This window comes from Gossypium raimondii, chromosome 7 (assembly GCF_025698545.1).
Source record: "Gossypium raimondii isolate GPD5lz chromosome 7, ASM2569854v1, whole genome shotgun sequence".
NCBI lineage: Eukaryota > Viridiplantae > Streptophyta > Magnoliopsida > Malvales > Malvaceae > Gossypium > Gossypium raimondii.
The window spans coordinates 23,482,884-23,498,932 of NC_068571.1; the positions used below are offsets into that span (position 1 = coordinate 23,482,884).

Consider the following 16,049-nt stretch of genomic DNA (forward strand, 5'->3'; position numbering starts at 1 on the left):
TACTTAGAAATTGCATGAATTAATTTTTAAAAGGTGTTGAAAAAGTCTATATATTTTTGTGTTTCCACACCCCCAAAACTTAATTCATTGCTTGTCTCGAGTAATGCCAAATTGCAAAAGAAGTTTATGAAAATCACCTTTGAAAATTTTCTTCAAAAATCACTTCTTCCCAGAATTATGAGTTTAGTGTAATTATGCTCAAGAAAAAAAAATTTGAAATTATGCAACTTAAGTAAACACATTGTTCAAATTATTCTCAATTATAATCATGATAGCAAGAAAAAACTGAATGTTTTCGCAATAAAGATATGTTAAATTCTTACCAATTAATTTTTATTTCCTCATTTAAGAGTAAAATACAATCCCCAAGTTTAGTTATGCCTTCATAAGTTGAGTTTATTAATTTCTCTCCATTAATGTAGTCAGCACAGAAATCTGAATCAATAGGTCTTTTAAATAGGTTGTAACATGGCTTGGCTAAGGGTAGCTAAAAGATAGATAATTTAAGCTAAAAACCCTAGACTCAGCTTGTATCAGACCTTTGGAATAAATACCTCCAAATTCACCAACTCATTTTGCATTTGAGTACACGTGCTCCTTTTACATCTATTTTTTCAAGTACATATGCTTTTTAACACACTCAAACATATTACTGAATGTTTTACAATATTTTTGGGCATTTGATACTTCTTCTCAACTCCCCCAAACTTAATTTTAGACAATATTCTGGATAGGCTAAGTCTAGTGTTTGGGACAATTTCAAGATAAATATTAGAGAAGGGATGGCTTATTATTGTAAACTTCAAATCAAAACAAACCATGTAGTCTCAAAATTGGGTTTCAAGGGATAAATATTCATTAAGCTTGGCTTAAAAGGCTCAAATGATCCAAATAAAAGTTTGTCTAAATCATTTTCAAAATTACATGCCTCTTAGGATTTCGTCTCAAGAAATTACTAAGTCAATTCTAGAGACTTAATCTTTCGTGCATGCTTAGCTTTTCTAATGAATTAAAAGTTTCATGCTATGATTTACATACCTTATTAAGACTAACATTTATGTCATAATCCATCCAACATAATAATTATTGAGATAATATTTATACTAAAATTTAGCATAATCAACAAAAATTCAATTTTTTTAGCAAAATATAACTTAATCATAATTTGATAGGGAAAAATGAATACTGAAAGAACAATTCAATTTTTTGGTCCCCCTACTTAAGATAAAAATTTCCCTGTTGTTAAAAATAATAGAAAGAACGAAAATATAGAAGTGAATAGATACTATACACCAGGTAGGATCCTAGGAAAAAAAGGTGAGTCAAATTTGACTGCTTAAATACTAAGCTTTTCCCAGACAGGTCTAATCCTAGACATGTAAATATCTATTTCCACACTTTTTATTTTGCAAGTTGTTCAATTTTATTAATGATTTCAACCTCTTATTTTATTATGCAAGGAATAAAAATATCCTAAAAGAACTTAAAGCCTAAAAACTTAAAATATCCTAAAAAATAAAAATAAAGTAAAGACAAGATCCTCCTCTTTTTTATTTATTTGTAGACCCCTCAAAATCCGACCTATCTTTTGCTTCATCATCCTTGTTTTTTCTTGAATAGCCTCATTCGTTCCTCATCATTGGAGTCCATGGATCAAATATAAAGTTTAGAAATTCAGGCACAAAAATAAATGGGCTGTGAAATATTTTCTTAAAAGCATTTCTAATTGAGTCATATCGTATTTTTTAGTATCTCTAAAAAGCTTGTTGCTGCCACTGCAAATGTTGCACTAAATCCATCAATTTTGATAGCTCATCTTGAATATTTGGGTAAGACGAATGAGTTCTAAACGTTGGGGTAGCCATGTCAGGTTTGACAATTGGTTCAGCTGGCTCTGCCAAGTCAGGAATTTCAACTGGCTGCATTGGTTCTGATTGTATAGGAATTTCAACTGGTCTTAATTCCTCGGATAGAAACTTATGTTAAAGCACTTAAGGTCAAATTTGAATAAAATTCCAGAACTAACTCATCATCCGTACTGGGTCTTCTCTCACAAAACACTTCCCACTTTAAATCTTCAGCAACTTTTTGAATGCTTGCCATGAAATTAGTATAGTTACTTTCTCTCAAAGTAAAACCTTTCTTCGGAAGCATTTGTTGATTCTTAAAGATGCTCTCGTATCTTGCCTTAGCTTCTTCAAAATGGAATTTATTTTGTAATTCATTGACTTGGACTAAGGATCGAGTTCTTTTACGAGGCATTGTTCAACCTGATAAAAACTTAAGAAAATAACATAAGGGTGAAGCAGTTGGTGTCAGGTAAAGGTTGGTTAGATGGTGATTAACGTCTACTAGGGTGTTGGGTTTGGTAGGTGTGACGTTTATGGTGGTTTCTAGCAAATGGCCAAATGGTGGCTCGAAGACGTGGCAAGAAGTAGCACGTGCAATAGGAATAGGACCGCAGACTACTATTCTTTGGTAGTTGGGACCTTGCAATTGGTGGTGGGTGCGATTAAGGCGAATGGTCTTGGTTGGTGTAGTTATTGCTAGTAGTAAGGGACTTCGAGGTTTGGGAGGTTAAGGCCTATGGTATGTGATGGTGGAGAGGAAAAAGAGGGTTGGCGGTGTTAAGAATGTATGGGAAGGAAATAAAGATAGTGGTATTTAAAGTGAAAGTAGGAGGGTGTTTAACTCAAATTTTTAGCTGAATAATGATAAAATATTAACACTTCTAATTCCATACATTGTTAATAACAATTAATATATAATATAAAATATATTAATATATTATTTGTCATTATCCTATTTATTAAAAACAAAAATTAAAAACCTTTATTTTAGTTGTTTGAAATATTTAAAAAATACAACTAATTATTGAAAACAATTGAATTAAGTACTTGTACTAGAAAATAATTAAAAATAAAACAGAAAACTAACACTTAGATTAAAATTGACCCTTTTATTCAGCAAATCAAAACTTTATTCTGCCACTTAAGAAATATTTTCTTAGAAAATTATGTTAAAATAAATTCCCAAGAAAGATTAGAGGGGTCACAACCGGTCCCGCTTAAGTTCCAATCTCCTAGACAAAATTTATTTTTAACATATTAATTTAGAAAATACAACCTAAGTCATTTATTTGAAAAATAATGACGAAAAATTAAAAATTCGATAAAATAAGCGAGGTTTTATTCCACTCGATTTTATCCCCCCAATAATGTTTCAAACATTGAGTGTTAACTCTAAAATTACCTTTCTTACCGTGAAGCTCATTAACCCCATAAGGGAAAACTTGATGAATAGTGAATGGACCGGGCCAACGAGATTTTAACTTACTTGGAAAAAACTTTAATCTGGAATTGAACAACAAAACTTGCTGACCTACTTCAAATTTTTGGCATCGAATATGCTTGACATGCCATCTTTTCAATCTTTCCTTGAATAATTTGACATTTTCAAATGAGAACATTCGAAATTCTTCAACTCATTAAGGTGAAGCATCTGTTTCTCTTTAGCAAGCTTGAGATCCAAGTTGAGCTACTAACGAGCCTAGTAAGCTTTATATTCTAACTGTTGGAACGCCGGCACCCCTACAATGCAATAGAAAAATAAAACACCCGGCGATCCTAACCATGGATCCATGTGTGAGGAACGAATCGGGGTGAAAAAGGGTTTCGAAAATTACCGAATGGTGATTCTGAGTAGACAGCAATGCCTTGGCAATGAGTAGCCTGATCTATTATTGAATCAAATCGCAATCTTTGATGACTCCGACCTCTATGTAATCCACCTAGTTAACTATGAACGGAAGGAATCCCCAAACTGTTTTGGAGAAGACTTTGCTTTGACGGCTGCTAGACTCACCAAGCAAAGAAAAACGGGATTTTATATCTTATTATGTTTTTTTAGGGTTTCTCAAAATTAAATAAATATAATAATGTTTAATAAAACTAAAAATTATAATTACATTAATTATAATAAAGATTTCGGTAAACTATATTTATTTATATACGAACCAAAATCATATTCTCATTATGTATACAACAACCTTGTACATATAATGTGTTCGATATTTGATTACCCAATTAAATTAATTCTATAATTAATTTAATTCATGCGACAACCAAACACAATACCAATTATGTTTTATTCCATTCGTTTCAACTATAGGGTGTGACCCTATAGGTTCTTGTAACGTTAGTAGTAATGTTAGAACTATTCCAATGTTACAAACAATGAGTGGCACCTAGCAATGCATCATTGCTACCTAAGTCACAAGAAATAATGATTCGACATAACCTTTTTTTATGATTAATCTTTTCATGCACTAATCCTTAAGTCCTTTATCTCTGGATTGAACACAAGTCATGGAATAGTCACACTTGTATAGTCCATTCCATATTCCTTGATATCTTAAGTAGACTATGATATACAAATAAGTATGACATCTCATATCAGCTTATTTGAGCATGGCCATGCATTTTTAGTCTCACTCAATCAAGTGGCCTAAGATATTACTCCCATTATTTAGGAGGGACTTATCCTATATCGATCGACCATATCCCTCTACATAGATTGTGGTATATCCAACATCAGCCTTTATAGAACAACCGATTACTGATTACGTTTGATCGTATCAAAATATACAACTCACGATGTTGGGATTATGATGATCTCAAGTCTGAGGATCATATACATATTAATCACTATGAGTAATGTCGTGACAATTACATAATAATCCAAGAAACATACTCATAACGGGTCAGTCCAATATGTTGTTCTCTAGCACACATATTCATGCATCGATTCTGACACTCCATATCGATGACAACTCTTTATCACCAATCAACTACATGTTAGTCTTAATGCATTATCGTTGTTCTATCCAACAATAATACTTGACTAAGGACCTTTTAAGAATAATCATATTATTCTCAAGACATTATTATAAAACAATTTATTTATACACACAGAAAAGAAACTGAAATAATAATGGTAACGCCTTATATTAATAAACATGATAAATCAAGTATGTTATTACAACCATCTCATGATTGATCTTTGGGAATACTCTAACACTAACTCCAATGGCAAATGACAGGATTTCCCAAAAATCAACCGATAAGGAGACATCTCTAAAAGTGTTTTGCATGTTGTCCTATAGGCCCATAAAGCATTATCCAGTATCTTGGACCAGTCTTGTCCGTTTGGACAAACTACCTTTCCGAGTATACATTTTATTTCTTTATTCACTAATTCACCTTTCCCATTTGTTTATGGATGGTAAGTTGTGGCAACCTTGTGCTTCACTCCATGTCTATTGAGCAACCATTTCAACCATTTGTTCACAAAATGGGACCCCTCATCACTGATGATAGCCTTAGGAATTCCAAGCCTTGCAAACACATGTTTATGGAAAAACTTCATCATTACCTTGGCATCATTTGTTGGGTATGTCTCAGCTTCAATCCACTTAGATACGTAATCTACTGCTACTAGAATGTACCTGTGACCAAAAGGAGGAAACTAACCAAGAAATTTAATACCCCAAACATCAAATAATTCTACCTCGATAATGTTTGTTTGTGGCATCTCATTTCTATTGGTTATGTTTTCACTCCTTTGGCATCGATCACAACTTTTCACGTAGGCATACACACCTTTGAATGGATTTGGCCAAAAGAATCTAGTTTGCAATACTTTTTCTGCAGTACATGAACCTCCAAAGTGTCCCCCACTTGGACCAGAATGACAATAATATAAAATTTCATTTACCTCATTTTCTGCTACACATCTCTTGATCATTTGATCTTCGAATTGTTTGAACAAGTATGACTCTTCCCAAAAATAGTACTCCACACTATGGAGAAACTTTTTCCTTTACTGATGCATCTTTTCAAGCAGCATCAAACCACAGGCTGAATAGTTAGCAAAATCAGCAAACCAAGGGGTATTATGGACATGATTTACCTTAAGTATGTGCTCATCCGGAAATACCTCCTGAATGGTATAAGAGGACAAGTTCCTTCTTGTGGCTCCAATCTGGATAAGTAACCTACTACTTGATTTTCTACCCCTTTTCGATCTTGAATTTTTAGATCGAATTCGTGAAGTAGAAGTACCCATCAGATGAATTTCAACTTAGCATCTTTCTTGGCAAGTACGTATTTAATTGTCGAATAATTCGTATAAATAGTCACTTTGGTACCTATAGGATAAGATTGAAACTTGTCAAAAGAAAAAACAATAGCAAGTAACTCTTTTTTTTGTACCATATAATTCAGCTGAGCTCCTGTCAGAGTCTAACTTACATAGTAGATGGGATGAAAAAATTTGTTCCTTTGCTGGCCCATCACAGCTCCTACCGCGAAGCCACTTGCGTCGCACATTAATTCAAATGTCAATTACCAATCTGATGTGATGATGATTGGTGCTGAGACCAATCGGTTCTTCATATCATTGAAAGCTTTCAAACATACTTCATCAAAGTTGAATGTTGTATCCTTCTCCAATAATTTGCATAAGAGTTTAGCAATTTTGGAGAAGTCTCCGATAGAATCTGACATGTCCCAAAAAGCTCCTAACACCCTTTACAGATGTTGGAGGTGGGAGTTTCTCAATGACATGTACATTTGCTTTATCTACCTCGATCCCTCATCTCGTTATTCGGTGCCCCAAAACAATACCTTCTCATGCCATGAAATGACATTTTTCCCAGTTGAGTACAAGGTTTGTTTCTTCGCACCGCCTTAGTACTTTGGCTAGACTGGCTACGCAATCACAGTATGTGTCTCCGAACACTGAAAAATTGTCCATAAAAACTTCCAAAAACTTTTCCACCATGTCAATAAAAATTGTCATCATACATATTTGAAACTTAGCAGGATAATTACATAAAACAAAAGGCATACATCTAAAGTGAAATGTACTGTACGTGCATGTGAATATTATTTTGTGTTAACCCTCCAATGTTACAGTGATTTGGTTGTACCCTGAGTATCCATCAAGAAAACAGTAATAGTCTCACCTTGCGAGTCTATCCAGCATTTGATTCAAGAACGAAAAATAAAAATCATCTTTCCGAGTTGCCTTGTTCAATTTCCAGTAATATATACAAAATTTCCATCCCATAACCATTCTGGTCAGTATTAACTCGTTGTTTTCATTCTTCACAACCATAATGCCTCCTTTCTTTAGCACACACTGGACCGAATTTACCCATAAATTGTCTGAGATGGGGTAAGTAATATTTCCATCAAATCATTTAATGATTTCCTTCTTTACCATATCCTTCATAATAGGGTTCAGTCTCTGTTGTCCATCAATAGTCTTTTTTCTCACCATCTTCTAGGATGATTTTGTGCATGTACACAGATGGACTAATACCTAGGATATCAACTATGGTCCATCCGATAGCCTTTTTAAATTGTTTCAGCACTAGAATGAGTTTCTCTTCCTGCTCTTTAGTTAGCTGAGCTAAAATAATCACAGGCAAAGTAGAGGCATCACTTAAATAAACATATTTCAAATGTGAAGGAAGAACCTTAAGTTATAATTTAGGTGGCTCTTTGATCAACGCTTTTTGTTGGACATAATCTTTGCTCCCTAATTCCAAATATTCAAAATGGGATTGTATTAAATCCCCTTCAATTAGATTTTAGCAAAGCAAAATATTCCTCCCCTTCCTCATCACTTGGAGAATCTGACATTAAGATTTATTCCAATGGGTCCTCAACATAATTGAGTTCCCATTCTATAGCCAATTCTTCTAACTCGGTTACTGCAGAACACTTATCAATTATGTTAGGAAATCACATGGATTTAAAAAAATTGAACGTTACCTAGTCGTCTTGAACATGCATGGTAAACTCACCTCTCTGCACATCAATAAGGGTCCTTCTAATTTCTAGGAAAGGCCTTCCTAAGATGATTGGAACCTCCTTATCTGCTTTAAAGTTTAAAACAACAAAGTCAGCAGGAAAAATAAATTTCTCTATATGTACCAATACAACCTCAATTTTTCCTTCCGGATGTGTTAAGGATCAATCTGTTAACTGAAGCACAACCGTAATTGGTCTAACTTCACCTATCCCCAATTTTCTGAATATGGACATAGGCATCAAGTTGATGCTCGCACCCAAATCACGCAATGCCTTACCACAATAAGATGCTCCAATATGGGAAGGTATGGTGAAACATCCAGGGTTCTTCATCTTTGAGGGTATTTTATCTTGTAGATATACGTTGCATTCCTTCGTCAGAGTTATTGTCTCAAATTCTCTAAGTCTCTGTTTCTTGGACAGGATATCTTTCATGAATTTAACATAGTTTGGCATCTACTCAAAAGCTTCTACTTACAGGATGTTCATGTGAAGTTGCTTGAGTAAATCTAGGAACTTCTTGAACTGGACTTCCTATTTCTGCTTCTGAAGTCTTTGAGGGTAGGGTGGTGGAGGATTTTTTATTTGAACTCAACAATTCAATTGTTGTGGCAGTTTCTCTGCATTTAACTAAGATGTTAGTTTATCAGAATTGACTGGGTCGGAAGTTACCTTATCAGATTTTGCATATTCTAGTTCTGGTGAAGCTGATTTTTAACACCTGGTTGAACTTCCACTTCATCTCACGCTTCAGTTGGCTCATCTTCAACTTCGAAACTATTGGGCTTCATCGTCTTTTCTCTGCTTAGTGTCAATGTTTTATAATGTTCTTTTCTCATATTTCTTCAATTCTCTGTATCACTAGGAAAAGCACCTTGTGGTCGATTCTTAATTCTAGTAGCAAGTTGACCCACTTGATTCTCCAAATTCCTTAAAGTGACATCATTCTTTGACATATATGCCTTTAATAGGTTCTCTAAGCTATTGAAATGTTTGACTTGTGGTGGTTTCTAAACTTGTTAGGGGAATCCAGGTGATTGGGTCAATCCGAGTTGTGTGTAAGTGTTACTAGGTCTAGCCTCTTGGTTACTTCAAGAAAAATTTGAGTGGTTTTGCCAAGATAGGACATAAAAATTGGTTTACAATCCCTGCCTATCTCGGTTCTAGTTCTGGTTACCCATGTAATACACGGATTCTAGATTTGATGGGCAATCATCGAACAAGTTCCCTTCCCCACAATAAACACAGGCTATATTCTTACACTGGTTAGGTGGCTAATGTAACGCCCCGAATTTTGGGCTAGAAGTATTAGGCCTTGAGCTTGGATGCGGATAGGAGACTGCTCTTAGATATTTTACTTGTGCAAGTGAGTAACACAAATTGCACGTTTGGTTGAGTGGCTAAGTGATTTGAGCGTATTTGGGAGTGCTTGGGAAGCCTGGGTTCAAGTCTGGCCTTTGGCAAAATTTTGATCTGGGTTCTTAAGTGAACCTGGATGTTAGCTTATAGGACTTATAATAATTAGTATTTTTTATGACAAAAAGAGAGAAGGGATCTAGTGGCAATGTGGTGCTACATGTGTGGCAAGGAGTCTGAGGTTCGAGGCATCTCGTGCATAATTGTATGTTTATTGGTTATAAGAATGGAGTAAATCAAGGAGAAAATGGTGAAGGGATTGGTGGATTTTTTAAAGGATTTTGAAATGGCAGAAGCGGGAGCCGATTGGGGGGAATTTTGTTTAGGCAAATTCGGCTATGGAGTGTGTAAGAGCCCTTTTTTGCCCGGCCCATAAACCAACAAAATAAACCAAATTAAAAATATAAAATAATAATAAATAAATTATTAACAGTCTAGTTTACAACAGTAAGCCCAGTTAACCCAAGCCTAGAACTAAAGTCAAATTAACCCAAATACTAAACCTAAACCCAGATTACTAGCCCAAAATCAAGCCCAAATACCCACAGCCCAAAACAGAGAAAATCAGCAGCTAGGGTGAGCCTCTAGCGCCGCAGCAGAAGCCCGACCCCTCCTCCCAAGCGCACCTCTGCACGTACGCCGCCCTCCACGTCACTGTACAGCCTCCATACACCTGCAGAAAACCAACACGCAAAGAGCGCAAGCAAACCAGCCAACAAAAAGCAGAAATCGACAGCAAATGAAAAAGAGGAGACAAATTTCTTTCGATTTTTTTTGTTTGTTTTATTTCTGTATTATTTTGGCCATATAAGGCCATTCAGAATGCTGTACTGGGGATTCCCCTTTTTTACACAGAGATTGAATACAAAAAAAACAAAAAATATTCAAAGAAAATGATTTCTAAAGGTGATTTGATATTTTTTTTCTTTTCGATTTCGTCTTTCTGTTCAGTTTCTTCAACACTAGTTTTATATTTCGTGCTTGCAAAAGAGAAGAAAAAGAGGAGGGAGTTAGAGGTCTTACTTGGACGCCCTCGGATCCGCGCTAAAAGGAGCTGAAAAGCCCCTTGTGGTGAGGCTCCGACCACCGTTCACGGTGGAATCAAGGCGGAGAGGCGGTGGAAAATAATAGGGTGAAACCCTAGCAGAGAAAAGGGAGTCTCCCTTTTGTTTTTTTTTGTTTTTTGGGCGTTCTTTAAAAAAATGAAACTGCAGAAAGCAGATTCTTTAGGCTTTTATAGTGATTAAAACGGCGTTGTTTAAGGGGGAGACCTGCGCACTCTTGCCCTAATGGGTAATTTGCGCCTTTGGTCCCTCCGATTCTGCGGCATATTCAATGCAGCCTTTCATTTTATTTAATTTCGGCCACATAATTTCTCGCTTGTTCCAATCAGTCGCCAAAGCGTTGCGTGTGCGGAGACGTGGAATATTACTGTCGATCCCCATGTCCTCGGTGCCTTTTATTTCACCCCTAGCCACTGTTTCATTTATTTCCAATTTCGAATTTTATTTTTGTCCGTTTCAGTTTCATCGTTAGTTCTTTAATTTCTTTAATTTTTATTTTTCTTTTAAATTGCTCTTGTTTATTATTATTAGTTTTGTTTGTTTTGATTCCATTTTATTTGCTTTTTAACTATGTAATTTTTATTTTATATATATTATTACATTTAAATAGTTTTATTTCATTTTACTTTTACGTTTTATTTATATTAAACATTTTGTTTATACATATCCTTTTCTATATAACATTCCAAATTTTTATATGATATATTGGTTTGCTTTTATTGTTTATTTTATTTTATGTTAAGATGTGTTATATATATATTAACTATTATAAAGCTTTTTATTTTGAATTCATTTTACGCATCATTTCGTTGAATTCGTTTTATTATTTTAAAATTGTTTTATATACCTTTTAAACTCAACTTATTTATTTTTAAAATGCTTCATTTGTTTTTCTTTTCAAAGATTTTCTTTTCTTACATTACGTATCTTATACTTATATACATTTTTAAAATTGACTTATATATTATTAACCTTAAATTTCTTGTTTGGCATTACTTATTTTAAACTCATCACTATCATTTTAACATCGTTTTTTACATCTTATTCGATTTTACTTTGCTTTTACATCTCTTAATTGTTTGTCTAATTAATGGGTCTTTATTTATTAATGTTCGTATTTGAATGATGAATGTTGTGAGATTTTTGCTATTGTGTGTACCATAATTAGTTTACTCGTATTTTCATATTATTGTCATACATTTGTGTAATTATCCATGTATCATTATTCCATATTTATTATTATATTGTTATTTCACATCATCATATTGTAAATTAAACTCCGACATAGTTATCCAACTTAGGTTACTTTATTTTATTTCAAACAAAATAAATGCTTACCTTCAAATAAATTACCCGCTATTATTCGAAATAGAATTTTGCTAAATAAGGCAATATTTTGCATTTTGAAAATTCGAGAAATTGTATCCTAATTTATTGGGTCTCGATTTTCTCGTTAAACCTAAATGGCAAAATATCCTTTTAAATTTCTAAAAGCATAAAATTTCAAAAAATAAAGGCAATATTCGAAATTAGGAATTTCAATGAAATCGAGTCCTAACTTACTGGGTCTTGATTTTCTCATTTAACCCAAATAATTGGATGTCCTTCTCAAAATACATAGGTTTTAAAAGCCAAGAGATATACTTAACTTTGAGGATTTAAAATGTCGCACTCTAACTTACTGAGTGTAACGATTTATTTCTTTGAAATAAGTGAATCTCATTGTCCAATTCATCTTACTCAAGTTTTCTTTTCAAAGGATCATATTTTAAAATCTTTTCAAAATTTCAGTATTAAGACATTAAACAATCGATTCGGTACCAATTTTGGGCGTTATGAGGGTGCTAACCCTTCCTCGTGCGTAACCGACTCCCAAACATGTTTGCTCAAATTTCGCAGACCAAAATCATTTTCAAGGTGAGCCGATCACACCTCAATAAAGGATCGGTGGCGACTCCCCATTTCTATTTTCAAAATCGATACCCGTTTTTTAAATTTAAAAATGGTTTCAACAGAGTGCATTTGGTGCATTTTCAGCAATTGCTTTCTTTTATGCCAATTTGTTTTATTTTCTCTCTTCTATCAATAGTGCCAAATTTTGACATAGACCTTTTCGGGTGTTTTTCCCATTTCGATTTTCTTTATTCTTTTCTCCCTGTTTCCTATTTTTTCTTAATGTGAGCCGAATTCAACTTTTCTTTCTCTGCCTTCATTCTTTTTTCCTTCTCTATCGATCAAACGTTTTGACCTACAAGTGTTCTGACGAATCGTTTCTTCAGCCTCTGAAGTGCCAAATATGTTTTTCTCTTGTGGGTTGATTGAGTTCAATTTTATCTGGTTGGCCGATTGTTAGGGATAAACCACAAGGGGATGATATCAATTCATAATCACGGCTTGGGAAGTATAAGTCGATTCAGCCAAGGTTCTACACTCGTGGGCTACTGCGTTTCTCTCCCTATTCTTCTTTTCTGCTTCCCTTTCTCTCCCCATCCCAACCGTTTTTCTTCAAGGCTCTTTTGAGTAGTAGCCTTTCTGATGGAGGATCAAGAATGGTGCCAGCTAAAAATGGGCACATAGCCCCTGCCCCCAAATATAAGTAGCGTAAAGTGTCAGCTGTTCAGGATTTTCTACAGGGGTGCGGTAAGGTGACTGCACCAATCTTTGGATCAAGTGGGCAACCACAACCGACCGATCTAGTCAAGTGAGAGGTAATCTGTTGGACAAGTATTTTTTCAGTAAAGCCTGTATTTGATAAGTGTTTAATAGATTGCCTTGATTGAATGTAGGTTGGCATTCTCGTGTGTCATTCACACTTTTCACAATCAGGTGTGTATTTGTATGTGGTATTCGATGATCGGCTGAAAAGCTGAAAGTATGTGTTGTTACATTGCTATGACTGTAGATCGGCAAAATGCTGAAAACTCAGAAATATGGCTATAATGCCACATGAGCGTGTGATCGTGTTTGTGATGAACCGAGCCCACGAACATGGGCGTTAGTCTGTGGAGGCCACCACGAGCGCTCTTGTGGTCTTGGGCTGTTTTGGGCCTTGTTGGGCTGAAATGGGCTGTGTGGACCCAGTGGGCTTGTGGGCCACACTGATAAAATGTATGTGATGTGGTAAGTGTTGTTGGACTGTGATGTTTGCATAGCTGGGGCCGTTATGGGCCTCAATGGGTTGAAATGGGCCGCGTGCGTCGAGTGGGCTTGTGGGCCCACACGGGTAAAGACCTCGGCAAGTGATCATTGATAGGTTGGTTTATGAGGCTCGTGATGCCGTATGTGAATCTGGACTAAATGGGCCACAGGAACGTGTGGGCCCACTTGCGCCCAATAGCGGTTTTTAGGCCCATATACACTATTTTGGCCGTGTACGTCATCTGAGTCGCTCAAAGCGACGATAGACCTTTTAGGATGTAACACCCCTTCCCCGTATTCCTTACCGGAACAGAGTATGAGGTATTACTAAATTTTTAAAAAATTTCGACAGCATTCCTACTTATTTTTGCTTAAACCTCCTGCAAATTTAGAACACATTCCAATATACCAACCAATTTCATTTGTATAAACCCACATATAGTTTAACTATTAATAAACACTACATTTAAAAGGGAACCATAACATATATTTACATGATGATCCCACATTACATAAATTGTCTATACATGCCATAAAATTTGAACACTAGTAGTAAAATACCCCAAATGTGAAGGATAGTGTAGATGATTGTCGACTTGTTCCAATTTCCGACTTGTTGGAAGTCACTATAACCAAGAGAAAATAAAATCGACTAAGCATATAGCTTAGTAAGTAAACACATGATAAATAAGTAATTACTCCCATAACTACACCAAAATATAAACTTATTCATGAATAACTTTATTGTTTAGGCAATTTCCAGCAAGCTGTTTTTCTGCGTCATAGTCGCTAATTTATTTTTATCTGGAGCTACAGGACTCCAAATTAAGTTCCGTAAATTTTCCCTGAAACTAGACTCATATACCATTTCACCATAAAAATTTCAGAATTTTTAACCCAGAAAATTAGTACAGTTTATTCATTAAACCTTCCCCTGTTTCACTTCCAAACGGTTCTGACCCTTCCTCACTAAAATTCACTTAACTCTCTGTAAAAAATTTGAAAAATGGTTTCGCTTGTTTCTAATAAAAATAGACTCAATAAGGATTCCAGGGATATAAATTTCATGCCATAATTATTTTTTACAATTTTGGTAATTTTCCAAAGTTAGAATAGGGATCTCGAAATCAATCCAGCCCTGTTTCAGTAAAATTCAGATATCTCCAAAATACAACTCCTTTGCTTATTCTATTTCTTTCATATGAGAATAGATACATTCAACTTCAATTTCATATATTATTCAGCTTCCCATTCATTTTCCACCATTTATGGTGATTTTTCAAAGTTACCCAATTGCTGTTGTTCAACACAGTTTATAATTAAATCGTTCCTTTTGCGTTTTGATATTTTCTCCCATCTCATACATGGGTCGATTTAGTATTCAACTCAATATTTACCCCATAAAATTTTCCACCATATGGCAATATTCATCTTCCACACTTTTTCGTTGAACACTGGAATGTTAGCCGTTATTGGTGGATCCCCACTTAGCACCACCACCTGAATCGGGAATCAAGACTTAGCAACCCCTGGGAATCAAACATAGCAACCCCTTTTATTTCAAAGATATGGTTGATATCGCACTTAGCACCACCAATGAATCGGGAATCAGCACTTAGCAACCCCTGGGAATCAGACATAGCAACCCCTTTTCATTTCAAAGATATGGTGGATATCGCACTTAGCACCACCAATGAAATCGGGAATCAAGACTTAGCAACCCCTGGGGAATCAACACATAGCAACCCCTTTCACATTTCAAAGATATGGTGGATCACGCACATAGCACCACCCATAAATCGGGAATCAGACACACAACCCTTTTATATACAACATACTCCGCTTATTCCGAGTGTTCAACCCATAACCCATATATTGCAACCCTTTATCACCTTTCCGATTTAACAACATTTTTAGGATATTGCCAAACATTTATTTTAATTCCAAATAAATCTCAACATATATCAAATAATATCAAAATAATACATTAAGTCACGTGTTTACTTACCTCGGTGCAAAATATCGTAATTTTGCACTTTACTCACTATCTTTTCTTTTCCCGCTTGATATACTCTTCACGTCTTTCTTGATCTATAATAGCAAATTTAACTCGTTTAATATTCACATTTATTAAAATAATCCACCACCCAACTTTTTGAAAATTACAATTTTGCCCCAAACTTTTGCATAATTACACTTTTGTCCCCAAGCTCGGAAATTAAACTTCATCACTTATTCTTGAGTTTTATAACATGCTGAACATTTTTCCTTCTATGGCAACATCAAATTCCCACTCCAACACATACTTTTGAATATTAATTATTTTTACCGATTATGTCTATTTACCGTTTTAAGCTTAAAATTGCTTAGCAAAAGTTGTTTAACATAATCTCTAGCTTCATATTCCACCATAAAACAGCAAAATAAACACATTTCACCTATGGATATCTTTCCAAATATGAACCCTAACACGAATTAATGGTAGAATAAGCTAAATCAAGTTCTGGACTCCAAAATACGAAGAACATTAAAAGCGGGCTTAGAATCACTT

General features: G+C 34.8%; 1 protein-coding gene across 1 annotated transcript; it reads right to left on the minus strand.

The window, feature by feature from the left end:
* Positions 1-7,715: 7,715 nt before the first annotated feature.
* Positions 7,716-8,336, minus strand: LOC105763192 (uncharacterized). The gene is made up of 3 exons (XM_012581324.1): positions 8,087-8,336; positions 7,874-7,945; positions 7,716-7,780 (listed from the first exon to the last, which is right to left on the minus strand). The coding sequence occupies exons 1-3, from the start codon at positions 8,334-8,336 to the stop codon at positions 7,716-7,718; spliced, it is 387 nt and encodes a 128-aa protein (XP_012436778.1).
* Positions 8,337-16,049: the final 7,713 nt, after the last annotated feature.